Below are 27,386 nucleotides of genomic sequence, written 5' to 3' on the forward strand. Positions count from 1 at the left end.
TTGCAATAGTCCAGGTGTGAAATACCATGAAAGCTTGAATTAAGGCAGTGGTAATGGTGATAGAAAGGCAGGAGAATTGAGAGTGGCCAATTGGATGTGAGGTTGGAAGAGGCATGAGTTGCTGGCTTGGATGGATGGCAGCATCATTCATTGAGCTAGGGCACACTCAGAGGGTGAAGAGCTAGAGCACACTCAGACTCGAATAAATGTCTGAGGATGTTGCAGAATGTCCAAGTAGAGACAGCCAGCCTACAACTAAAAATATAAGCCAGGAACATGGGGGAGATTTGTGGACATCTAGGTGGTAGCTGAAGTGGTAGAAGTGGATGAGGTAATCCAGTGAGAGGAGAGGCATTTCCTCATGCACATTTTTCAATTTCTTTGAGCAGTGGTGTTCAAAACCAAAGAAGTGACTGTTGGCTCACGTGTGCCTCAATGATCTTGCTATGGTTAGCCAAGACTCCAGGCTCTGATGGGTGACTCAAATGGTTTGGGCAATTGAAAACAAAGTTCAATTTTTCTAGACATAGCAAATACTTTGAAATACTGGGTACTGTAGGGACTGAGTTCGGAAAAGTCCTGAATAAAGGAAACAAGGTCCATGAGTGAATGGTAAGTAACATGATGTAGGAACTGTAGGGAATTATGGAAAATCTGACATCTTTTGGGTACCAGGCAAATCAGCATTTATTACTTTCAATAAACAGCTTTAACACTTTGAGAGGACTGCATCTCTGCAGATTCCATCTGGATCACAAAACAAAGACACAATTTGTTTTAAGGTCTTTGAAGACTGGACACACTAGAAGATGATTCCTCAATTTGAGGGGCAAAAGAATCCCCTACACAAAACTCTAGCCCAGTGCTTCTCAAACTTTAACATGCACACAAAACACCTAGGGATCTTGTTAAAATTCAGATTCTCATTCAGCAGAATTGGTGTAGGGCTTGGAATTTGGCATTCCTAACAAGTTCCCAGATGATGGCAATGCTGCTGGTCTAGTCAAAGTGTTACTCAAAGTATGGTTAGAACCTTCTATGGCAATTTGACATTGATGAGTGGACTTGTCTCAAACAGGGTACCAACTTTTTGCAATTCGTTTCTTTCCCCTTATGTTTATCTCGAAATGTAATTTTACATGTTAAATCTAATACATTTGGGCTTTTATTTTGCATATCTTTTTTCCATTTAACTTTCTTAGAAATTCATTTTTGTTGTGTTTTATAATAGTATTGGTCTGTGATGGATTGCAAAACTATTGGTCCCTCACCACAGATAGTTTGAGAAACACTGCTCTAGATGATAAAGAACGTTTTATTTGGGATATAGATTTAATTAGAAATGGTTTGATTTCTAATACATATGATTCTAAAGCAGTATTTTAAACTTTTCTTTTTATTTATTTCATAAACAATAACAAAACTCAGCTAGGTAACATTATGACAGTTTCACCGTACATTCAGTCACAAATATTTGAAACCTTCGCAACAAGAACAACAAAACCAGAAGTGTTACAAGAATAATTTACAAGAAAATCTATAAAACAGCAAGAAGCTCACAAATGTTCATTTTCTTTTGCACAAGATCACTACACTCTTTCACAACATGTTTTGTGTTACAAAATTTCCAACAAAAGTGTATTTTTTTCTTTGTATTGTGGTTTCTAAAACCAGAAACTTTGAAGTAAATATCCTTTTATTAGCACCTAGTGGTGCAGAAAAAGGAAAACTCTCACATACAGACACTTCACAGCACTTTTCTAAGAAAAATATACACTTACAAAATATGTTACAAATTGGCACACTTAAAAATATACAAGATTTTGTAGACGTCTTAAGAGTGTTCCTTAAGCTTTAAACTTCAATTGATTCTACAGATTATTTATAAAGCTTAACTCTAAAAGAAAAAAAAGGCAAATAATTTCCTAACATTTTTAAGTTGCAGTGTCATATGTCAAACAGAAACTTAGGTTACATTCATAAAAAGGGCCTCTAACGCTTTTATTTTAAATTTTCTTAAATGCTTAAGGGGCTTGGGGAAGAAGAAAAAAATGGGAATAATCATTTTCTTTAGCACCATAAATCAGCAACTTACTAAAGAGGTGCATTCAGTTCTATGGAAACTAAGGACTAGTACATTCAAAACTCTGTAGGCAGCAAACTCCAGTCAGTGCTACAGGTAGCCCAGTAGAGCATCTTAAGATTTCTACTCTCCTCACTGGGAGTGAAAAACAAAAGGCCTCTTCTAGTTTTCATTCTAAGCCTTTTTTTGTGCTGTAAATAACCAGTCATCTCTCAAACAGGCAGAATGATTTCAATATCTCTTTTCTTCTTTTTGAAATGGGATGTCATTCTGAGACTCAGAAACCCCTGAGCTTGTTAGATGGACAGACATCCTTTCCATCTTATGTGGATGAGTGTTTCTTCAGTGTCTTTAGTATCAATTTACCCAGATACTGATTTTGAAAGCCTCATTCACACCGTAAACTTTGTACTAAACCTCTATCTTTTACATTGTCCTTCTCCAATGCCTTATCTCTTAGTTACGATTCTGAAACCAAGAGTACATCTCAAGTATGTGGCTGCAATGAGAGCTCTGCTTCACGACTGTAGCTAGTGTTTAATGCTGAGTAAAAAATGTGCCTTAAAGGGTAGCCTGAGTCCTGTAATCAAAATAATCACATGCTGGCTGAGGACTCTCAAGCTGATGACAGTGTTTCCCAAGTTAAACAGCCCAACTAAAATTTTTTTCTCCCTTATTTGGGTCTTTGAGAAACCTTTACAAAATCCCTGGCCTACATTGTGTTGACAAGATTCCTGTTTGTTACTAAAAGTTTGATTTTGGTACTAAATCTTCTAAATGTAACTATAGGCTTAGTGAATTTTATGATTAGAAAACAAACCAACCTCACATTAGTTTTATTTTATAAAAAGAACATATTTCTGTAGCGATGGGCAGTCATTAAAAAAATCCCTAAATGAAAATGGTAACTCCTTAAATTAGATAATTTCTCAATAATAAAGGAGAAAATAAACATTTCTATTTCTAGCAATAGTTAGGACTAGCTAGTGCTCCATTCTCCTCTTCAGCATAGAAACTTAGCTCTTTTCAATTCTTGGAACTGTTCTGAGAGCATCTGTAAGCTGAAGACATGTTGGATCTACATCACACTGGTCCAGCTTGGTAATAGCAAGCATGGCTAAAAGGTCCTTGGATATGGTTTTTCTCCTTTAGGCAGTAAATGCTAATTGAAACCTACTAAAACAGAAATTCACTAGAACTGCAAAACCTCACATAGGACTTAGGATGCTTGCTAGAGTTGTTTATAGCTTTTGAAGCATCCTTTTGCCTCTCTCTTACAGACACACTCCCCTCCCTAGCCCCCTCACACACGCAGATGCTTCCCAGCAAGGAAAAAGTTCAGAGAAGGTGAAAGTTGTCACAAAAGCCCAGCTAGCACCAAGGACTTCAGTGAGATGGCTGAAGAAGTGATGATCAAAGTAATGCAGGAGGTTTGAAAACATTAGGAAAAGGTAAGGCCTTGACACATAGTTGCGCAGAGTAACAAGAAGTCAGAAGGGAAAGCTGGGAGGAAGCAGCATATGTGAAGAAGCTGGTATAAGAGACCTTGGAGAGGCAGAAAGGATGGTCACTGGTTCAAGCCAGTTATCACAGCCCAAACATGACCCCCAAAGTCTCAATACCCTTCTCCATATAATATAGCACCTAACCAGGGCAGGAGATGAGACCTATTCTTAACAGATCTTCAGGGAAAAGGAATTTCTAAGTTTCCTCAGTCATGTGATATAATTTGTCCATGTGGGCATGAATGTGTGTTTAAAATTATATTTGAGGGATGAAATACCACCTATTGGGTACAATGTACACTATTTGGGCGATGGGTACACTAAAAGCCCAGATTTCACCACTAAGCAATATATCCATGTAACACAACTGTCCTTGTACCCCTACTCCATAAAAATAAAAAAAATTTAATTAAAAAATTAGATTTGAAAATAGCCAAAGCAATTGAAGGCAATTAAGAATGGGAAGGTTTCCCTCTGAACTTCCAGAAGAAAGCAGCCTAAGATTGTTGAGCCCTGACAATTTGGGCAGGTGGGATATGAGACCATAAAAGAAAAATTCTAAGACCAAGGTCTGAGATTAAGAAAGAAGAATAAGGGAGGTTACCGTTTCCAGGAAAGTAAAGATTAAATGGGACTCTGTTAGGGAGGCATTAATAGGAAACAGCTTCTCAGAGGGGGAAGGTTAGAAGGGAGTGGTAATCAGGAATTTCAGACCAAGGATAATATATATTTCTGACTTGAGATACCAGTGATAGGGCAAAACACTATTTTTATACTCTACTAAGGCAGCTGGTTATGACAGGAAGAAAAAGAACTGTGGGAGCAGAGACAGGACCAACAAAATGCTAAATGATGAACATCTCAGAACACAATGTACTGAGAGGAATATTAAATGCAATTAAGAGAATAAACATCTTCTGCCTTGGCCTATTGCTCATTTCTCAAACTGTTTCTTTTTGTTTCAGTACAAAGTAACTGGTTATGCGTCACTAATTTATATGTTAAAAACATATAATACACTGCAGGCCAATTAAAAAGGTGCTTTAAAATAACAATTCTCTTTGGAGAAAGCGATGAACTATGCCCTAGAATTGGCCCTTAATGGGCTCCATAGGAGCAACTGAAAGAATATCCATTCCAAAGGACTTATGATAGCAAGTTCTCACAAGGAAATTGTTTCCAACAGTTTCAGGCTGTCCTACCCCACTCACACCCTTCTCCAAAGCTGAACTGATACCGAAAAAAAAACTGGGACAACTGCTCCCATATTTACTTTTATAAAAACACATTGTATTAATGGAACATTTTCTTTATTTTTTCATTAATTGCCACCTTTTCATTACATAGAAAGCACTCCACTCCTCTAAGCCAGCAGGTGACTCTGAGGTCTGGAGTCTTGGGGATCACAATACAGGCAGAGTTGGTGATTCCAAGCCAAAATTCAGCTGCAAAACAGAAAAATCAAAAACAAAAAACAAAGACCAGTTTCTAGGGACTGGCCATAGCACTTAGTACAGCTAGCTATCAGAATAGAGAAATAGAAGAAGGTTTTCCAGTTTGGTTATTTTCCCTTTTGGATGGTAGCTATGGGGCAGGAGACATGTTTCATCTGGTGCCTTTCCACTAAGTAATTTTCCAGGGCTTACTGCAAACAGAGCATTAAAGCCTAGGAATGGGCCTGTACCAGCCTCACAGAATGCTCCTCACCCACTCATCCCCACAGACACAAGAGACTGACGCTGGGAACACACACGATCAAGAACACAGGCTTGTTCATTTTACGACCCAGCTGTAAGGAATAGAGCAGGCTGGTGAAAGGAATCATGGACCGGGAAGTGTATATACTTATATACATGACAGGCTTCCTTCCATTTCTCTCTGACTACTTTCAAATGTTGCTACTCTGTTTCTGAATACATTTAGGTGGCATTGACTAGGTAGGTTCATATTTTGCTTAAAATTTTCCTTTTGAAACATCTTCCCTTTTTTTGTTAAATCCCCTTTTTCCCTTCCCACTTATTCTCCACCCTCCCACCCCAGCCTATATATTCACAAGTTAATAGGTTAGTAACAATATTAATAAGAATAGTAACAACGACAACAACTAACAATATTAATAATATTAATCCCCTATATCTGTATAGCACTTTATGATCTACAAAGCGCTCTCACATCCATTATCTCATCTGTGCCATAATGCATCAGTCATCAGATGCACTGGCCTTCAATTGTGCAAAGAAAAGAGATCAAATGTTAGAAGTCAAGTGGTGAATAAAAGGGAAGAAAAATTAGTAGTGAGGAATGTTGGGGCTGTGAAATTTTTTTTAAAAAGTAGGGGGAGTACTGAATAAAAAATGTGATTTAAAAATTTGCACTTGAAATTGAGATTTAAGTTTAGTGTGTGGCATCAAATATTGGTTATCCTCAGACTAAGTGTATATGGCCTAAATCAGTTGTTGCCACAAATTGTTCATCTTATCTGATAGTAAATGTACTTTACTCATAGGAAGAAAAATTTGGTTGAACTGGGATGCCTTAACATTTTCTTTAAATGACATTGGCATTGCAAGATTAAACACTGAAAGAACACTAAAGCCATGATATGAGTGCACTTTTGACAAAACTGGAATAAAACATTTAGGAAACTATTTAAATAAAAGCATTCTATATACTTCATTTATCATTAGTGTTGATTTTATAGCTATTTTTATAATTTATCCCAGACTATTATAAAATATATAAAACTGATATAAAGTATCAGCAATATAACTTTGCACTTTAAATAATTTTCAGCTACAGATTTTGCTTTTAGAAAACAAACTTTGAAAGCAGCTGTTCTGTTTCCTTGTAAAACGTTCTGTAAATGCATATACTTGGGTCCCTGATGGACTTAGCTGTTGTGGCCTTCAGACTTTTCCAAAATTTTAACCCTTAAACAATGGAACAAGCAAATCTTTATTTTGCCTTGTTTAGCTGTTCATGTTTCCACACAGGACAGTAGAGTTTAAAACTTTAAAAGAACGTGTGTATATATATATACACACACACACACACACATATACATATATATGTTTGGGTGTGTATATATCCATTTAAAAATCATTAATGAGCTTTAAACTGGGTGAATCTGTGAGATGAGGTAAGAAAATCTGGCACATTTCAAACAGTATCCTTTAATTTTGGTAAACTGTGTAACACAACATATTTTTCCACCATGATCTACAGGTGCTATCCACATAAGTGGGAGTGGTTAATAGCAAGAATCACTGGAATGTTTCTAGTAAATTAACAGGGACAAGTTCCCCAAATACAACCAAATGTTGATATAGAAGTAAAAATATATACAGTACAGTCACTTGTTTGTAGTTTGGCACAATGTTTTCAATTTTTTCCTTGTGGGTAAATAGTGCATAAACTACTTGTGCAACTGTATGACTTTTTAAGTCTTTTACGTAGAACATGAGATTAAAGTTTGCTCCAAAGACGTATTCCCACAATTTAAAATTCTTTTCTTTAAGCACTTACATGTCAACATACATACCACAAGGCATATTTTGAAAGAAATAAAACACAAACATCAAATGTCTTTCTGGAAAATGCGAGTCTCTTCGTCAAACACAGGTAAAACCCAAAATGTTGTTTCTGCTTTTAGGAGATTGTAGTCGGAATCCCTGCAGAAAAATCAAACAATTTATGCCATCTTAGTTAGTTTTAGTGTATGTCCCACAAAGGGATCATACAAGCTAAATTTGTTAACATCATACTAGATGCCGTATGATGTAGAAAAAGATACAAATAGCATGGGGCACTAGAAAGCCCTCCTATTTGCCACATGTTCAGATTTTGTTTTCCAGCTAATGCTCTTTTGTTTAAATGATCTTGGCTTTTTGTCTACATGACTTTTAAATTCTATTTTTCAAAATCTGTCTTACTGCAAAGACTTTCACTTCCAAAAATCATTCAAGAGCATATTTTAGTTCTATTTTCTTAATATATAGTAACTAGTGATGAATAGCAGAAGAAGAAATAGCTTTGTTAGAGCTTATCCCTAGCCAAGCCACAACAAAATTGCCCAATCTTTTGGGTGGCTTAAAGGTATAGGGATTTTCATGCACTTTAAAATTTTCTTTTTACTTTGAAAAAGAAGGGAATGGGACAGTTTCTTTCATGCAAATTTTTGCTTTCAAGAGGGAAAAAATGAGGGACTGCGGGCTTAGTAGGTAGTAGGAGAGCTAAGGGTGCATCATCTCAGCCATATTGGTGCAGTATTACCTCAGTTTTTCAAAAGAAGCTGTCCCAGACTCATCCTTGTGGACCTGTTCTCGCTCCATGTGCTTTCCCTTACATTTCTCATCTCTCAGGGCCTTGGAGCTGGATTTGTGACGATACAACTTTTTGTGTGTCGGTCCGTTATTGCCTAAAGTGCTCATGTTACTATACTTTTTATCAAAGAAGGTAGAACGAGAGTCCTCATTATAACCAGCCATGTTTGCACGACCAGGATCACCTATTGCTGTTTTCCCATTGCTTTTGCTCACACCCTTGATTGACCTGTGATTCTTAGTGGCTCCTTGGGACCCACTGTTGATCTTTTTCTTAGACTCCTGTGGTGTCCCAGCCAATATTTTGAGGGTTTTTAATTTTAGACTATTGGACTCAGGGGAGTAGAATATGTTGGGATCCCCATGGTGCTCCATGGGTTCCCAAAGGGGCTCTATGGAGGCCATCATGAATCTCTGCACATCTGCCATACCAGAGGCAATGTTGGACAAGATATAGGAAGGCTCCTGAAATTCCCGTTGGTCATCATCCAGAAGGCTGTTGGTGTTGGTGCCCATGCTCATATCACTCCAGCCTGGGCTGCTCTCCTTCCCCAAGGCCCAATCTCCAGAAAGTCCCTTTTGACTTGGCATCTTCATAGAGGCCATAGGACCACCATGTTGGATACATTCAGCCAATGTCTTCCCAGTGGAGGATATGGTGTTGGTTTGGCTTCCCCCACGGCCAATGCCAATTTGCATTTTCTCTCCATTGATGGCAGCCATGTATTTCCCTTTCTTTGTGGACTTAGGGACCTGGCGGGAGTTTTTGCCAGGTGGCTTTTCAATCCCCTTGTTGTTGCCTTTGAGGGATTTTTTCCTGGTGTTTTTCTGAGAAGAGCTTTGGTTCATAGCCCCACTCTTGCTGGGTGAACTTTTCTTTCTTGATTTTGACACTTTGTTGTTGGTACTAATTTGACCAGATGGATCATTAAATGTTGACAGGCAAGGGTTTTTTTGGAGCAGGCTGACAGAATCCTCATCATTGAACATATGGAACTGAAGCTGGTGGTTATTTAAAGTAAATCCATTCTCCATTTGGACCTGCCGTGAAAGGGTACTGCAGTCCCACTTGATTTTTTCCACACTGTCCAATGGTCCTGGGACACCCTCTTGGAACCCCTTCAGTGTTCCTAGTGTCTTCATACTCTCACATCTGGTAATTTGAGGGGAAAGACTAGGGGTGTCTGGTGGGGACATCTCTGAAAGGGAAGAGTGGCGGAATTTGTCAGGGGTGAAGTTGGATATATCCAGGAGGTCAGTGGACTCCTTTAGTGGTGCTATCTCATCAATGCTTTGCTGGATCACCAGCTTAGGGCTGCAATGGGCCAGGAAGTCATCAGTGATATCATCATCGCCATCCTTTTCACAGGACTTCAAGCTTAAGGAGCAATAATTACTTGAGCTGACAGAGAGTGGGGCCATTGAATCAAAGCTAAAGAGCCGACCATCATCCATATTGACTGGCCCCTGCTGGAAAGGAAAGCAGATCTCTCCATTATTAAAGTGACATAATTGGTAAGAGTCATCAGATGGGAGTTGGGTATCTTGCATGGAGTCATACAGGACCTTGTTGCAATTACTGCCACCACTATTGAGACAGATTGGATTGTATGTTGTAGGTGTGAGGTTATTTTCCATGGAGACTACTTGGGAGGCTCCAAATTCACTGGATTGGGTTGGGGCTATCTCCCTTGAGACTTCAGCCATGAATTCCTGGGTGCCAGAAGTAGCCTTGTTGGGCCACACATTTCCATAGTTGCTTGATTCCATTTTGAAGTTATGAGATGACTGCTGCAGCTCAGAGTCAGAGGATGAGGTGAGCACACAGTCCTGGGTAGGCTGGAGGGGTACAAATGATTTTTCGGTTTGAGTGAGGCTGCCTTCATTTTGCTCTGGAGAATGGTGGCTGAAGTATGAGATACTAGTGTTATTTGACAAGTCAGAAGCATCTAACAATGTCTGCAGATACCCTCCAGGGATAACAGGTATATTAGTGGTAACATTAGCAGATGATAAAGGCATTTCAGAAGAGCAGGTCGTTGGTAGAAAAGTGGAATTCTTAGCAGCCTTTGCCTCATGAAATTCAGATAGATGGGAACTGTTTGAGGTCCCAGGAATAACTTCATTCTTTAAATTAGCCTTGGAGGATTGGTTTTCCAAGAGAGGGCTCATTGGAACAATTGGCTTGCTTTCTTGCCCAGCAGCTTTGACTTTCTTAGATTTTAACCTAGCTTCACTTTTAAATTTGATTTTGTTGAGCACTTTCCTCTCTGGCCCCTTAAACTCTGTGTCTTGGGCTTTGACTTTCACTGAGTCAGGGCCTGTGATGTCATTTAAATGTGATCCATTTGCACAGCTAGGAGCACCCAGAGGTGCTGACTTCAGTGTACCTTTTAGGCCTCCATCTTCTTTACGATTACTAGCATGCCTCTGATCATTACATAATGAAATCTGTTTACTACTTGCTGAAATTTCAATGGATGGGATTCTTTGAATCCTGTGCCTGTTGCCAAGTTTAGATTTTCGTTTGCGAGCAGGTGGCAGAAAGGACACCTCAAAGCTACCTGGTTCAAAGCTTTGCTTTTGGGAAAAAGGTGTCTTGATGGAGTCTGTGTTGGTGTTTCTCTGCTTCTTCTTCTTTTGCCAGAAGCCTTTCAAGGGTGCCAGCTTGGCATATTTGTTGAGCTGATTCTCACTCAAATTCACTGTTGTCTCACTGGCATCCACCTTACCCAACTTCACCAGCATGTTCTTCTCACCTTTAAAGCGATTAATGATGATATATTTGATAATAACAGGGGGCTCCTTACGGGTTACTTTTCTTCTTTTTTTGGGACACCATTCATCATCATCTTCCTCTTTGGAACCAACTGGCAGCCATTCCTTCCTCTCATTTACTTTTTCACCCTCTAGTGAGTCAACATCATATAGATAATCTTCACTGTATCTGACTTTTCTCTTGGCTCGCAGCCCATAGTTCTGTTGGGAGGAGGAGCTGCCAGAATTAGTGTCCCGAGCCATATAGCGACTACAGTCCTTAATCTCACCCATAGCATCATATGAGATCTCAATGAAGGAACTATCATCACTGAAACTCCCTGATGTCTCCAAGGAATTAGCAAGATGGCCCTGCTTTGGATTCTTAAGTTGCTCTACTTCAGTCCCACTGCATGGTTTATTTAAGGCAGGCTTTTCTCCATTATCCTTTCCATCTTTCTTCTCTATACCTTTGTCTTCCTGTCCTTCCTCTTTGCCTTTCTTCTTGTCCAAGTTTTTATCTTCCTCCCCCCAGATGATGCTCACATCAGGGACCTTGAATTGGGAAAAATCACTGCTCTGCTTCAGGGCCCCACTCTTAGACTCTCGCTTGGGGCAGGTAGTAAAGACGCTGGGAAAAAAGTTGAATTGGGCATCTTCCTGCATCAAAAGAGTAGTCTTGTCTCGAACATTGTCCTGAAAGGACTCATATCGAATTTTCAGGGAGCAGACATCACTGCCTAGTGTTGATTCATCATCATCAAACATGTAGTTATCCACATCTTCTTCAGAGAATAGGTTGACAGACAGCTCATTTTTGGAACAGAGGTCAAGCAGTTCAATCTTACTTTCACTAATGAAAGTCTCAAAGTAACCCCAATCCTGATTGGAATTTGCAAGCAAAGCTTCTTCTGTATTGCACTTGTCTAACAGTAATGCCTCATAATAGCTTTTCTGAGCTGGATCCTCCAAGTCAATGTCAGGTTTCTCAGTTTCTCGTCTGTCTCCTGCCCTTGATTTATGCAGGGGGAAGCCTAGGAGCTGGTCTGAGAGCAGCTGCTCTCCATATTTCATATTTTCTCCAGCATTAATACACTGAATCCCTATATCAGAGACTGCACACGTTTCATAATCCCTATTTAGATCACCAACTTTCAGACTGATCCCTGGCTCAGGATCTACTGCATCCTTGGATTCCATGAAGCAGCCTAAGCAAGTCCGACTTGGCTGCATGAGACAGTCCCCATTCAGAGCTGACATGCCTGCAGGCTCCATTATGGCAAATGGAGCTTTCTCACATTCATTGGGAAGTGACCATGTGTTCAGGCCTTTTGCAATGCCAGATGTGAGGGAGATGGCATTCACAGAAGCACTATTAGCAGCATGTTCGGGTGCTTCAATCAGGCCCAAAGGAGAGGGCGGGCTCTGCATACAGGGCTTCTTAGAGGGTAGAGGCAGGAGACCCCTGGGATACATCAGGGTCTCTTTTTGTGCCACCGGTATAGGCTGGATAGGTGCAGCAGCTTCTAGAGCTGCAAATGACTTCATTGCCACATCCTGGTCCTCTGAGTCTAGAAAAGAGGGAAAGAAATGACAGGAATAAAATTAAGAGTCTTAGACCAGACTCATTAACTCTCTTTCCCTTGATCAGTTTCTGGTACTTGATCTTATTATATAAGCTAAGCCTTCACATCTCTATCTTTACAAATAAAAACTACAACGTTAAAGAACAACCCTGATTTGATATTGAACATTCATGCAAACGAAAAATAATAATTATTTAGGCCGAGTTTCTTCCTCAGAGAAAGGCAAAGTTCTCCTCAAATATGAGAAAAGAATTGGACTGCTTGATCAATTGGAAAGTCAAGGCTTTCAAGGGGAAAATGCTCAGATGGAACATTAATACTTTTGAGCTACGAGGCTCAGGCCTGTCCTCCAGATCCATGTTCTGGAAGCTCCTAGTGACTCTACAAGTTCCTTTTCTTTTCTGTCTCTGTCTCTCTCTCTCTCTCTCCCCCCCTCTCTCTCTCTTTCTTGTTTTTGAGTCTTGCTCTATTGCCCAGGCTGAAATGTAGTGGCGTGATCTCGGCTCCCTGCAATCTCCATCTCCTGGGTTCAAGTGATTCTCATGCCTCAGCCTCCCGAGTAGCTGGGATTACAGGCACCTGCCACCACACCCGGCTAATTTTTTATATTTTTGGTAGAGACGGGGTTTCACCATGTTGGCCAGGCTGGTCTCGAACTCCTGACCTCGAATGATCTGCCCACCTCGGCCTCCCAAAGTACTGGCATTACAGGCTCATGAGCCACTGCACCCGGCCACTCTAGAAGTTCTAAGCCTCACATTAGAGCACATTTCTAATTCACTAGGAATTTTGAGGAACTTCATCTGACACATATGATTTGGGAGGGCAAAGGGGTCAGATTCAATGCCTCTTAGAGATTCTTATAGCCCAGTTAGATATTTGGTGGAATAAGGTTTACAATTAACATTCATTTCAGAGGCATTCTGGACTCAACCTGTCCCAACTTTGTGGGTACTGAAAATCCATAGTAATAACAGAGGACTACCAGGAGAGATATTAATATACTATAATTAAATTCCCTTACCATTTTCTTTGACCCCATTAATCAGAGTGTTTTCTCCGTTGGCTGAGGCAACAATAGCCTTATCTTGTTGGTTATCCATGAATGTAACCTCTTATTGTTTCATTCCAAGTCCAAATGCTGTCCAACCTGCACATTTCAAATATATAATATCAGTCATTAAATTTGTTTTATTTTGTGTTTTATAGGTTATTTCAGCTAGAGGGGTCTTAAAAGGCTCACTGGGATTTACCTGTTTCCAGACTGACTTCATCACTGCTATTGTTTTTGTTTCACAATTTATACCTACCACATAAAGTCAGTTTGGAAACTCACACTCATTCATACATCCTAGATGCTTCTATCACCTCTGGGCCATGATATTATTCAAAACTGAAATCCAAGGAAGCAGACAAACGTATCCCTTCCTCCAAATAGTTAATACATTTAACCTAATCATGGTTGCCTGATTAAGAAGGACACAAAGCAAAGACAAGACTAACCTGAGATAAGGTGTGTTTGTATGTGTGTTTGTGTGTGGCAATTAAATTTATTTTTCTTTGCCTCATTTCTATTTCAAATGATCAGATGCTCTTCAAAAACAAGGCAATTCATATACATACACACATATACATCATGTTCAGATTTTCTCTTTCTGTGCCTTAAAATTTGACTGCTAAGGATGAAGGAGGTAGAGAATTCCTTGGTTTCTCGACTTCCAGGACTTTAACTTGGACTCTGACAAGTATTCCTCCAAACTCACAGCAAGATTTTTTAAAAATGCGACTACAAAGAAGATTAGATTTTCTGAAAAGGCCCCAGCATCATCTGATATTTTTAGGGCATAGGACATGTATCTATCTATAGCCCTTCATCTCCTGCCCACCTACCTGAGTGGTATTTATATGCAAAATGATAGGAGATGAGATGGGGGTATCTGCCACATGCCACTACAACATCTAGCCCTCCCCGTGTCCCTAGACCTTCTCCCCAACTGAGTATCTATCCCTTTATTAAAAAGCATATGGTATTGATAGTCAAGCAGCTATAAGAATCTCAATTGTATAGTCATTTATCCTAATGCATGCAATATACTCTAAAAAGTAGGTTCAGCATTGAGAAACAGGAAGCAGTAACAGTTCCACATGATTCAATCTATAAAATATTTTACCCATCTGGGCCTATTCCCTTATCTATAAAATACAAAGACTGTATTAGGCAGTATCTCAGTTTTAAAGATTAGATGACTCTGGGTTTCCCCTAACACTTATATATTAGAATTGCCACATTTCTTATTTTATATGAGATCTGATTTGATGCATAGGCAATAAACCATGGGTGCCAGGGAAAAGAGAAAATATATGCTTACTTGTATTTACACAGAAAAGGGCTGGAGAGTTTTAAAAGATGGAGAGGAGTGGATAGCAATGTTTAAGTCCCCACCCTTTGTCAAGGAAGGCTCATTTGTAGTAGAACTGAATGAACAGATTGGATAGCTGCCTCTGCTTCAAAGACGACCCTATAAATCAGATGGAATCATATTGCCATCATGGATTACTCTGCGCATTTTTGTTTTGGAGTTCAGTAGAACTTCAGGTATCATTTACCCCTCTTTTGCCCCTCCACTAAGTCCATCTTGGCAGGAACTTGATAAGGGGCAAATTACTTTTAGATTTCAATAATTTAATGTCTTCTTATCCCTTATGTCTATAGTTAACTACAAGCAAGTCCATTTTTATCACCATGAAGACCAAGGTATGGAAAGAGAGACTATGATAGCCAAGGTTGTAAAACAACACAATGAGAGATCTATGAAAAAACAAAAACCCCAAGTTTCCTGACTAAGAGACTAGGTGTTTTTTCTTAAAACACAAAATGCCATCTCCATGATTCTTACCAATTCCAACCCCTGACTAAAACAGGGCTAGACAAATACAAGTTTCCACATGTTACTGATCTATACTTCTATACCCTTTCAGGTAGGAAAATACAGAACAGCTGCCACAGATAAGCATCTATTATCAGTAAAAATTAATGTACCACGAAATATATATAGGAACAATACATTTAAGTATCAACAATTATCCAATCTTTTTTTTTTTTTTTTTTTTTTTTGAGACAGAGTCTCATTCCATCACCCAGGTGGAGGGCAGTGGCCCCTCCAGAGTTCAAGCGATTCTCATGTCTCAGCCTCCCAAGTAACTGGAATTAACAGGCACACACCACCATGCCCAGCTAATTTTTGTATTTTTAGTAGAGATGGGATTTCACCATGTTGGCCAGGCTGGTCTTGAACTCCTGACCTCAAGTGATCCACCTGCCTCAGCCTCCTGAAGTGCTGGATTACAGGCATGAGCAACCGTGTCTAGCCAATTATCCAATCTTTTCAGGCAGGACAAGAACACTATGTCAGGGGACGTATTAGTGCTGCTGTAACTTTACTCTGGGATGTTATTTCCCTAAGAACATAAATTGCCTCTAATGGAAAAATCTGGCCAAGCACCCAGGATTTATGACTCTGAAGTAAAGGGAATCTTATAAGGTTGAGAATAGAGAGGAGATACACTTTGGCAAAAGATAAAGAAGAGGTAGAGGGGGGACATGGGAGCTTGGATGTATAATTAATTACCTCATAAGTTTGGTTCTATTAGATTCTAATTTTTTTTGAAAAGGGAAAACTGAGTATCACAGATATTAACTTAGTGATTATCAATAATTTGGGCCTTTGTTCTCCAGAATTAGGCTAGACCTTGAGCAGACAATCCTTTAGTCCTTTCCTGTGATTTTTCAAATCTCAGCTATAAACAGGACAACTAAAGGTATATATTTTTCTACATACCTATTTACTTATACCTTGGCTGCTTATAAAAATAATTTTGGGGAGGAATTATAATTTCTTACAGTTACAATACAAACAACTCTGGGCTTGCTTTAGCTTTCCCCCACTGATCAGCATTTTAGGACAGTAAATTAGGTGGAGTTTTAAAATCTATTTTGAGCTAAAATTGATTAACACTTTTGGAAGAATGTACAACAAATTGCTTTGCTGATCACAGTAAATTACACAGTGTAATGGCATTAAAATAACAGCATGGAGATGGTATTTTGAAGCAAGGAAATGCTCCATTAGACTGGAAAAGCAATCCCTCCTATCTGCCCTTCCCCTCAGCTGGGCTTGAGAAAAGCTCATAGATCCTGTAGGGTGCTATCCTCTTCCCCAGCGGCCTTGAAATCTAAGGTCTCAGAGTCTAGATGACCCACACCAGCATTTGTGTTGAGGCTGTCCCTGGCTTTTCCCAACTGGGGGAAAAAAAATCAAGGCAAGAAAGTAAGTCCTGCTTTTGTCTGTGGGTCTGGGGCAATATAGCCTTTGGAGTTTGAGTAGTGCCAATCTCCGGGATACCAGTTTAAAACAATTCATCAAAATTATTAGTACTACCTGTGATCACAGTATTGTATCAAGTACAGCATAGAAAAGACAGATAAATGAGGCTAGATCTCTGTTCTCAAGATGCTCAGAGTCTAGAGGGGGAAAGCAAGCTACAGACAAATTGTAAGTATAATACACTGAAAGGGGCAGAAAGTTGCTATGGGAATCTCAAAAGGAGGGAAATTACTCCAGTTCTAGAATTCTAAAGAGGCAGGAGATTTGGGAAGGCTTCACTAAAAGCAGCAACATTAAGGTGGACCTTGAAGGATGACCTTTCTGGAGGTGAGGATGGGGAAGTTCAGTGGAGAGAAAAGTATTCCAGGCAGAAGGACCTGCATGAAATGCTACAAGTCTCCCTCCCACTCCAGTCTATCTTCTAAACAACTGCTATAGAATCATAGCAAGTTGACAAGGTGCCTTAAAACTTTGTTTTGCTTTGCAAAACACTCTCCTCAATCAATCCTCACCTTCTCCAGTTGTATTCTCTTTTCATTCTGTTCACTTCCCTCTATGTTCCTAAATATTCTAACCCTCTCTGCTCCCTTAATATTAATCCATTTGTTTTTGCTTCCTGGTGTCTTGCACTTGATATTCTCTCTGTTTGGAATCTGTGTCCCCTTTTCCCATTCCTTCCCTTCCCCTTTCCCAACCTCCCTTTCACCTCTCTGTCCTCTTCCCTTCTCAGTTTTTCCTTAACACATTCCTTGATTCCCCACTCCAAACAAAATTAGTCTCTGTCATTCTCTGTATTCTCAAAGAATTTTTATCTCCTCTGTGTTCATCATCTTATACAAGCTTTACTACTTTATATCTGATACCCCCAAAAGACTAAGCACCAACACCCCCAACTCCACAGGGCCTAGCTCACATAGTGCTTATAACATGGTATGTACTTTGTAAAAACTGGTTAAACAATGATGTTGAATGGTAGGAAAAGATGGGAGAGAATTTAGGGAATAATGTTTGGCTGAAATAGGTACAAACAAGAAAAATATAGTGGAAAGATAAACTGAAATATACTGTGGAGGCCAACTAAATTGTAATTCAGGAAGATGCTGAAGGGTTTTGAGTAGTGAAGAATATTAGGACCAGTGAAAGTGGGAGACACAGAGGGTGGGAAGATAGGAAAAAATGTTCAGGTGTGAGATGTCAAAAAGATTAGAATTCAGGAGGAGGAAATAGGAACGTAAAGGAGATGTTAGATGTAAGTAGAACTACATAGGTGTGCTGTATAGACCTGGAAGATGATTTAGATGTGACAGGTAAGGGAGCAGTGGTCAGAATATAGAGAGAAGAGAGAGATCAAAGAGTTAATAGATGATTGTGAAAGAAAAATCATGGGTGGTTGGATTCCAGACCAGGGTAGCCTCAGAAATATCGGTGCCAGGATATTCTTGGGAATAAAGCAAGGCCAGTATGAAGACCAATTATCAGGTACAACATGTCTAATGAAGCTGACCAGGACCTTAGCTGTCACATTGGAAAGAAAGCAACTGACCAGCAAGCTGTTACAGATGGGGAATCTTCAGGTTGGGTTAGGGACTGTAATGAAGCAAGGAGATGGTACCGCTATAGCAAATAGGCCCACAGAGAGTTTTCCAAGCTAGCCCAGCTAGCTCTGTCTAGTCTGATTCTTCCCAGTCTAGCTTTAGTCAGTATAATGGATGGCAGAATCAGCAACAGTACAGGGAGCACATTCTAATCCATAATTCTGCTTGGCTAATTCTATTTTCAGATATCTATCAGGATTTTAAGACCCTAAGCTAGAAATACGGAGGTATGATGATGTTAAGTACAGGAAACATGCTTAAATGAGCAACCATACAAGTTTTAACAATATTAAGGGTGAGAAAGACATCAAAAAGAGATTACCACAGCTACACTCTAAAGAAGTCTATGTATCTCAAAAGTACAGTATGACTCTATTAAATATTTCCTCTCTCATGATAAAGATTCCAAAATTCTGGCCAGGCGTGGTGGTTCACACCTGTAATCCTAGCACTTCGGGAGGCTGAGGTGGGCGGATTGCTTGAGCTCAGAAGTTTGAGACCAGCCTGGGCAACATGGGGAAACCCCGTCTCTACAAAAAATACAAAAGCATTAGCCGGGCATGGTGGCACGTGCCTGTAGTCCCAGCTACAAGTAGTCCCAGGATTGCTTGAACCCAGGAGGTTGAAGCCACAGTGAGCCAAGATCGTGCCACTGCACTTAAGCCTGGAGGACAAAGTGAGACTCTGTCTCAAAAAAAAATTCCAAAATTCAAAAGATATGCACAAAAAACTCATATAGAAGAGGGGATACTGTATAATGGACAGAGTACAATCATTAGCTAGGTGTCCTCAGACAAGCTCCCTCCCTTCTCTGGTACTTAGTTTTACTAGCTATACAGTAAGGGAGAAAAACTAGATTATATCTAAGGGTTCTTTAAGTTCCTAACAATCTAGAATTCATTTAATTTTTGTCTCTTTCTTTCTTCTTTCTTCTCTCTTTTTTTTTTTTTTGAAACAGAGTCTCGCTTTGTCACCCAGGCTGGAGTGCAGTGGCAGGATCTCGGCTCACTGCAACCTCCGCCTGCCACTTAGCCTCTTGAGTAGCTGTAATTACAGGCTACCATCACGCCCTTCCTTCCTTCCTTCCTTCCTTCCCTCCTTCCTTCCCTCCCTCCCTCCCTCCCTCCCTCCCTCTTTCCTTCCTTCCTTCCCTCTTCTTTCCTTCCCTCCCTCCCTCCCTCCTCCCTTCCTTCCCTTCCTTCCGTTCCTTCCTTCCTTCCTTTCCAGAGTCTCGCTCTATCCCCAAGGCTGGAGTGCAACGGCGCGATCTTGCTTCACTGCAACCTCTGCCTCCCGGGTACAAGCGGTTCTCCTGCCTTATCCTCCCAAGCTAATTTTTGTATTTTTAGTAGAGGCGGGGTTTCGTCATGTTGGCCAGGCTGGTCTGGAACTTGTGACCTCAGGTGATCCGGCTGTCTCGGCCTCCCAAAGTGCTAGGATTACAGGCATGAGCCACTACGCCCAGCCTATTTTTTCATCTTTAAAAATTGAAATTAATTATATGTACTACAAAAAATTGACATGCAAGAAGAAATTCTGATTTCTGTGTGATACTGAGATGAGACTGAGGGAACTCTTTAATCCCTTCCATCTCATGTCCCTTCCTGTATGCCTCTGATTTTTATACACACATACCCCAATCCTGTCAGGGGTAGCAAGTAGGGTGCTGCTGGTGGTGACAGGGCTCCGTATGTATCACCTGCCTTCATTTTTGGCAGCCACCAATCTAAGAGGGACCCTCTTTGCCATCATGTTCCTAGGCAGAAGTGATAGTGGCTGCATTTGTGTCCTAGCTCAGTGCCTCAACATTTGGGTCTCCCTTCCTCTTTTCTTTCTCTCCCTACCAGTTTTATCTGTACGATTTTTTGTGATATCACTCTAAAGAAATTTTCAAGAAGAGTAGGTGCATAAGATGATGAATCAATGAGAAAGCATGTACAAATGCATTGTATATATTAAAGCACTATACAAATGCTAGGAAACAATATTCATTAAGACTGGAATTAGGGGTAGAAAGAACAAGCAGAGGCACTAATAGGTTCAAGTCAGGAATAGCCAGCCTCCTCACTAGTCTTAACTTTTAAACCTTATAACTATAGGTAGCTCAACTTCACTGACACATCTGAGTCCCTTTGCCTTTGTGAAAGAATTTTATTTTCAGGACTTCTGCCTGCTTTTTTTCTCAAATCTGAGGAAAGAGTGACAGAAGAGTATAATCACTGTTTGTCAGGTGGGGTATTTCTTTCTAAAGAAAGTCACTTTCTCCTTGACTCTAGACCCAAATGGGCAGTATAATGGTATATTAGGAACAGAGAGATCAACCTGGAAGACCCATTTGTGTGTGGAAGATGGCGAGTCCTCTGGAGAACCATGCCACTGTAGCCTGGCCCTTTCTGAGAATGCATTTATATAAGGACTGTATCCTAATCAAAAAGTGCTTTTGTTGCCAGGCAGCACTGAGTTACATTTAATGCTTGAGCGCAATAACTTTAGGCTAAATTATCTTTTGACTTTCTCCATATGGTTTCTAATCTCTTTTCTTATTACTAATTTATCCTGTTAACTGCATTTTAAAAAATGTTATTACATTCTTTTCAGAAATATAATCACTAAACCACAGGGCTGGAAGGATCTTGGAAGATAGTCTCATCCCAAACTCCCCATTTTACAAGTGGGGTAACCAAGTCCCAGAAAGGGGAAACTACTTGCCAGTGTTACATAGTGATTTGGTAACACATACACATTCTTGGATGTGGGATGTATGTTGCTTTCTAGTCCAGAAATATCCCCATAGCACCAAGTTACTTACCAAGTGGAATGTAAGTTATCAATAAAAATAACCACTAATCAGAGGGCTACTAACTTTTTGTTTGTCTTTATTGGAGGAAATGCTGTCAGAAATAAGAAAGCTGTTCTTACTTATCCCAAGAGAAGTGAAAAGTAGAGATAAAGCCAAAATCCATCTGAGAAGTAGGCACTGCTCTTCCAGCCTCTGGTTCTAGAGCTCTGTATTGTCACTCCAAGGCATACCCACCCAAGCAACACATTTCCTCCTTACACACACACACACACACACACACACACACACACACGACATTCATGTACACTCAAAAAAATTATGGTGACTTTCTTCTTCCATCGTGGAAGCAGGATGCAATATAAAGAACTGGAGGTTGGAAGATGAACAAAGCTGGGAATTATTTGGAAGTACTAAAATAAATTCAGCTATTTAATAATGACCAGTTACGATACCATTTGAAATTTTGGGGGGAGAGTAGAGGGACTAGGGATACCATGACAAGTACAAAAGTTTCTTTTTTTTTTCTTTTTTTGAGATGGAGTCTCGCTCTGTCACCCAGGCTGGAGTGCAGTGGTGTGATCTCAGCTCACTGCAACCTTGGCCTCCAGGGTTCAAGTGATTCTCCTGCCTCAGCCTCTCGAGTAGCTGGGACTACAGGCATGCACCACCACACCCGGCTCATTTTTGTATTTTTAGTAGAGACGGGGTTTCACCATGTTGGCCAGGCTGGTCTCGAACTCCTGACCTCAGATGATCTGCCTACCTTAGCTTCCCAAAGTGCTGGGATTACAGGTGTGAGCCACCGTGCCTGGCCCAACTTTCTTTCTTTTTGTCTTTTTTTTTTTTTTTTTTTTTTTTTTTTTTGTGAGACGGAGTCTCACTCTATCACCCAGGCTGGAGTGTAGTGGTGCGATCTCGGCTCACTGCAACCTCTGCCACCTGGGTTCAAGTAATTCTCCTGCCTCAGCCTCCCGAGTAACTGAGATTACAAGCGACTGCCACCACGCCCGGCTAATTTTTGTATTTTTAGTAGAGATGGAGTTTCACCATCTTGGCCAGGCTGGTCTTGAACTTCTGACCTTGTGATCCACCCACCTCAGCCTCCCAAAGTGCTAGGATTACAGGCATGAGTCACCACACCCAGCCTTCTTTTTCTTCATATATATATATATATATATATATATATATAATCCCAAGTGATCAGTTTTCTTTTACTCATTTCTTACTTCATTCTAACTTCCAAAGCAGAAAACAAGACCATAAAGAGATAAACATCAAATTAATTACTATATTTCAGAACCCCTAAGAATTATAGAACTATCTATTCATTTCCCTACAGATCAGCTAATTTTAGGGAAGTACACAAGAATAATGCATAAATGGTTCCAAGTAAATTGAAGACAATGTATACTCAAATACAAAACATCCCATTAAAAAAAGTGATACTACTGTCCTGGCCCAGGAAACAATCTTGGTCCCACTGTAGTTTTCCCATGAGATACTGAGGTAGCTGTTACAGGTAACTGGGAGCCTCAGTTTTACCATCCATAAAATCTCTGGCCTTCCTTCTTACTATCAGGGTAGTTCCCAGGCCATCCTAACATGTATACTTGAAACAGTGATACCCTTTCTATATTCTAAGCAGTGAAGAACAGCATAGTTCAACACTGAGGAAGGTCTGTGAATCTGGGGCTTACTTGAGCACTCCGCTTCCTTACCTCTCTTGGCTATGTGGAAACAAAATACAGCTTGCTGGAAGGCTGGGACTGTCACATGGGCGTGGATGTATGTTAAGTTTTTTCACATTTATTAAATACCTGTTTTATATATTAGACTATGCCATGAGGAAAACAGAAGTGAGAAACACAAGCTCTAGCCTCAAAGCACTTATAATCTTAGAGAGGTAGGCATGTACTTGGCAAAGCAGGTATCTCTCAGTGAGACAAGTCTTAGATTGGCTCAAATATTTATTTCTGTATTTTGATTTTACCTCCAAAATATTCTCCTAGCCTTGTTGATCCCCAGATAGGTCTTCTAGATATTGGTTCAACTTGAATTTCTTTCACTAAGAAAAAAAAAATCCCTTTGGTTCACAGGCTTGGGCCCTACAAGAAAAAAAAAAATTCCATCTCTGATCACTCCATGAAGATAAGTGCAACTTCCCACTTAACTCTGGACTTGCTTTCACTAAGTACATAACTGCTAGGCAATCCATGCCAAGTGGTAAAACTACTGTTTCAGATCCCACCCTCATCACACTCCTTTTGCAGATGTGCTTGTAGTGGAGCCCAGCAGTCATGCTCAAACTGATAGGCTGATAAATGTTTAGACCTTTTCACAGCCAGAAGACCTGTCACTGCCAAAGGCCAAAGGACTCAGGCATCCTCCATCAGCAAGTGAACTCCACTGGGGTAAATTTTAAATTAAATTTTTTTTTTTTTTGAGATGGAGTCTCACTCTGTCACCCAGGCTGGAGTGCAGTCACGCTCACTGCAACCTCTGCCTCCTGGGTTCCAGCGATTCTCCTGCCTCAGCCTCCTGAGTAGTTGGGATTACAGGCACACACCACCATACCCGGCTAATTTTTGTATTTTTGTAGAGACGGGGTTTCACCATGTTGGTCAGGCTGGTCTCCAACTCCTGATCTCGTGATCCGCCCGCCTCGGCCTCCCGAAGTGCTGGGATTACAGGCGAGAGCCACCGCGCCTGGCCTAAATTTTTAATTTTTGTGGGTACATGATAGTTATTGGCTACTTATATATGGGGAAAGTACTTTAAGATGACTTTCACCATCTGTACAATACTTTTACAACTGCTGTGTAATTTTTATTCAACAGAGGAAAGGAAAATTTCAATAATTCCACAAAAGCACCCAGGAACCCAAACACACGTGTTAATAAGGCCATGTCCCCCCACCCCCATTAGAAGCATTTTCTCATATTCCTTTTATTTACTACATGGGACAAGGAAGGGGCTATCCAGGAGCAAGGGAAAGGATACAGGGCTAAGAAGAAGGGCGGAATATCAGAAAAGAAGAGGGGTTGGGCCTAAGAATAAGTATGTTGCCATTCTAGTTAGAATTCTGTAATAGCCTAGCAATCATTTATACTATTAACTCTCTATTGTGACCCATCACAACTCATTACTGTTACCCATACCCAAGGCAGCAAAAAAGTCCTCAGAGCACCATAGTTTGAAATAGTTCACTAGGTAGCACCCAACTCAAGCCAATCCTGGCTGATGCCCAAAGCCATACACATGGCATTCTGGGGGCGCTGTGCTCATTAAAGTCTGCATAGGAAACACCCATTGCACATGCAATTCCGAAGCCCACATTTCTTGAACAACAATAGTCAGCTCTGCAGGACTCCTCCCAAATCTAGCAGCCAAATCCACAGTAGGGGAGAACTTCTAGGGGCTAGGCTTCTGCAAGTTCACCTACTGATGGGCAAAACAGGTCCTGGAGAGGGCAAGGATGAATACTGTTTCCTGCGACTACAGTGTACACTTACCTTTTCTGTGCCAGGATTTGGGCTCAATTGCAACATCCAACCTGCCCCCTCCAATACAATAGCCTCTAGTCATATGCAGCTATTTAAATTTAAATGTAAATTAATTACAATTAAAACTTCAGTTCTTCAGTAATACTAGAAAAATTTCAAGTGCTCAGTAATCACCTGTGGCTAGTGGTTACAATATTGGACAGAGCAGATACCGAACATTTTCATTATCACAGAAAGCTCTACTAGACAGCACTGTTATTCTTTCTTCCTAACTAACTTGTCTATTTGCATGGGATGGCCTAGGGTTTTATTTATTCTATTGGTCTCAAGTGCAGAGGATTGATGTCATCATATTCTTCAATTCATCAGTGATCCAAGAAAGGCTTCCCTTTTGCCATTATTCATTTATTCTGATTTATTTCCACAGTCTTTCTTAGGTAACCATTCTAATGTGGTAAATTGCGGGTATCTTATCTCCATGGAATATAGATTCTTGTCCTGTCCTTCAATATTCTAACTTACCAGAATTACTCTTTGCCCATTTTAGACCATTGTCCATTTTTTGCTTGGCTCTGATCCTGTATGAGGTTTCTTCCTTACTCTTAATTTCAAATAATGGGTTTCCATCGGTCTTTGGTCTTGATTACCTAGACTCAGGTTATTAGCTCACAGAGTCCCTTATCTCTTTTGCTTATTTCTGACTCTTCCTACATCTTCTTTGCCTTTCTGCCACTCAAGATTCAGTGTGAAGGGTAGTTTCTTGACTTAAGTGTTCTCTGAGCGGTGGGGGTTAGGAACTTAATGGAGACAATGTTGCTAGACTGACAGACAGAGATGCCCAGTGCCTGATGGGAAGTTTCATGTTCTCTGTTAGCTTGACACACTAGGGAAATAACCTTTTAATCCAGTGCAGCATGTTTCATTTATTGTCGTGTTAGCCAGTTCGAAGATGTTATGAAAAACATCCCCAGAGAGACTTAACATTTGAAAAACATCCTGAGTTTGAACTTAATTCAACTACTCCAGAAGGCTAAAACAATGGAAGATGACCTTTCAGGTACTTCATATGCCAGACACTGTTAGGCCAGATAATGTCATGCCAAATTAGAATGTCTGTCTCTTGGGGAAGAGGAGAGTGGATGGGAAGAAGGGGTTGTGGGTATTACTTTAATTAAAATCATCTTTTAAAATGATCTAACATAAAAAATTAATAATCTACAGAGACGCAAAGACAGGATTGAGCAGGGGAAACATGATGTCATTAAGATGGCAGGAAGAGAATGAATGTATGTTCTAATAAACTTTGATAAGTGATATAGACAAATTGGAACTCATTTAGATAAAAAGTCTAGAACAAGAGGACTCAAAACTGATTTTTAAAAAAACTTTTAGGTTCAGGGGTACATATGTAAATTTGTTATAGAGGTCATAACATGGGGGTTTGTTGTAGTTTATTTTGTCACCCAGGGACAAATATTAGTATTTAATCGTAACTTTTTCTGATCTTCTCCCTCCTCCCTCCCTCCACCCTCAAGTAAGCCCCAGTGTCTGTTGTTCCCCTGTTTGCATCCATGTATTTGCATCATTTAGCTCCCACTTCTATGTGAGAACAAGTGGTATTTGGTATTCTGTTCCTGCATTAGATTGCTAAGGATAATGGCCTTCAGCTCTGTCCAAGTCCCTGCAAAGGACATGCCCTCGTTCTTTATTTACGGTATTCCATGGTGTATATGTACCACATTTTCTTTATCCTATCTGCTACTGATGAGCATTTAGGTTGATCCCATGTCTTTGCTATTGTGAATAGTGATGCAATGAACATATGTATGCATGTGTCTTTATAACAGAATGATTTATATTCCTTTGTGTATATACCCAGTAATGGGATTATTGACTTGAATGGTAGGTCTGTTTTTAGTTCTTTGAGGAATTGCCACCTACTTTTCACATTGGTAGAATTAATTTACCCTCCCACCAACAGTGTATAAGCATTTATTTTTCTCTACAACTTCGCCAACATCTGTTATTTTTTGACTTCTTAATAATAGCCATTCTGACTGGCATGAAATGGCATCTCATTGTGGTCTTAATTTGCACTTCTCTAATGATCAGTGACGCTGAGTTTTTTTTCATATGATTGTCTTCTTTTGAAAAGTGTCTGTTCATGTCCTTTGCCCACTTTTTAATGGGGTTGTTTGTTTTTTCTTATAAATGTGTTGAAGCTCCTTAAAGATGCTGGATATTAGACCTTTGTCAAATGCATAGTTTGTAAAAATTTTCTCCCATTCTGTAGCTTGTCTGTTCACTCTGTTGATAGTTTCTTTCGCTGTGCAGAAACTCTTTAGTTTAACTAGGTCCCATTTGTCAAATTTTGCTTTTGTTGTGGTTGCTTTTGGCGTCTTTGTCATGAAATCTTTGCCTGTTCCTATGTCCAAAATGGCACTGCCTAGGTTGTCTTCCAGGGATTTTATAGTTTTGGGTTTTACATTTAAGTCTTTAATTCATCTTCAGTTGATTTTTGTATATGGTGTAAAGAAGGTGTCCAGTTTCAATCTTCTGCCTATATCTAGACAGTTATCCCAGCAACATTTATTGAATAGGGAGTCCTTTACCCATTGCTTGTTTTTGTCCACTGTGTTGAAGATTAGATGGCTATAGGTGAGAGGCCTTACTTCTGGACTCCCTTTTCTGTCCCATTGGTATATGTGTCTGTTTTTGTACCAGTACTATCCTGTTTTGGTTACTATATCCCTTAGTACAGTTTGAAGTTGGGTAACCTTGGTGCCTCCAGCTTTGCTTCCTTTGCTTAGGATTGCCTGGGCTACTTGGGCTCTTTTTTTGGTTCCATAT

General features: G+C 40.1%; 1 protein-coding gene across 1 annotated transcript in view; it reads right to left on the reverse strand.

Moving 5' to 3' along the window:
• Positions 1-669: 669 nt before the first annotated feature.
• The window catches only part of NEXMIF (neurite extension and migration factor), a 191,183-nt gene continuing 164,466 nt past the window's right edge, over positions 670-27,386 (reverse strand). Inside the window, exons 2-4 of the mRNA XM_054472197.1 lie at positions 13,278-13,403; positions 7,861-12,238; positions 670-7,259 (exon numbers count right to left, since the gene is read on the reverse strand). Coding sequence (XP_054328172.1) covers positions 7,166-7,259; positions 7,861-12,238; positions 13,278-13,356 — 4,551 coding nt within the window. The 5' untranslated portion in view covers positions 13,357-13,403 and the 3' untranslated portion in view covers positions 670-7,165. The remainder of the gene's footprint in view (positions 7,260-7,860; positions 12,239-13,277; positions 13,404-27,386) is intronic.

The sequence above is a fragment of the Pongo pygmaeus genome, chromosome X, assembly GCF_028885625.2.
Source record: "Pongo pygmaeus isolate AG05252 chromosome X, NHGRI_mPonPyg2-v2.0_pri, whole genome shotgun sequence".
In the NCBI taxonomy this organism is placed as follows: domain Eukaryota; kingdom Metazoa; phylum Chordata; class Mammalia; order Primates; family Hominidae; genus Pongo; species Pongo pygmaeus.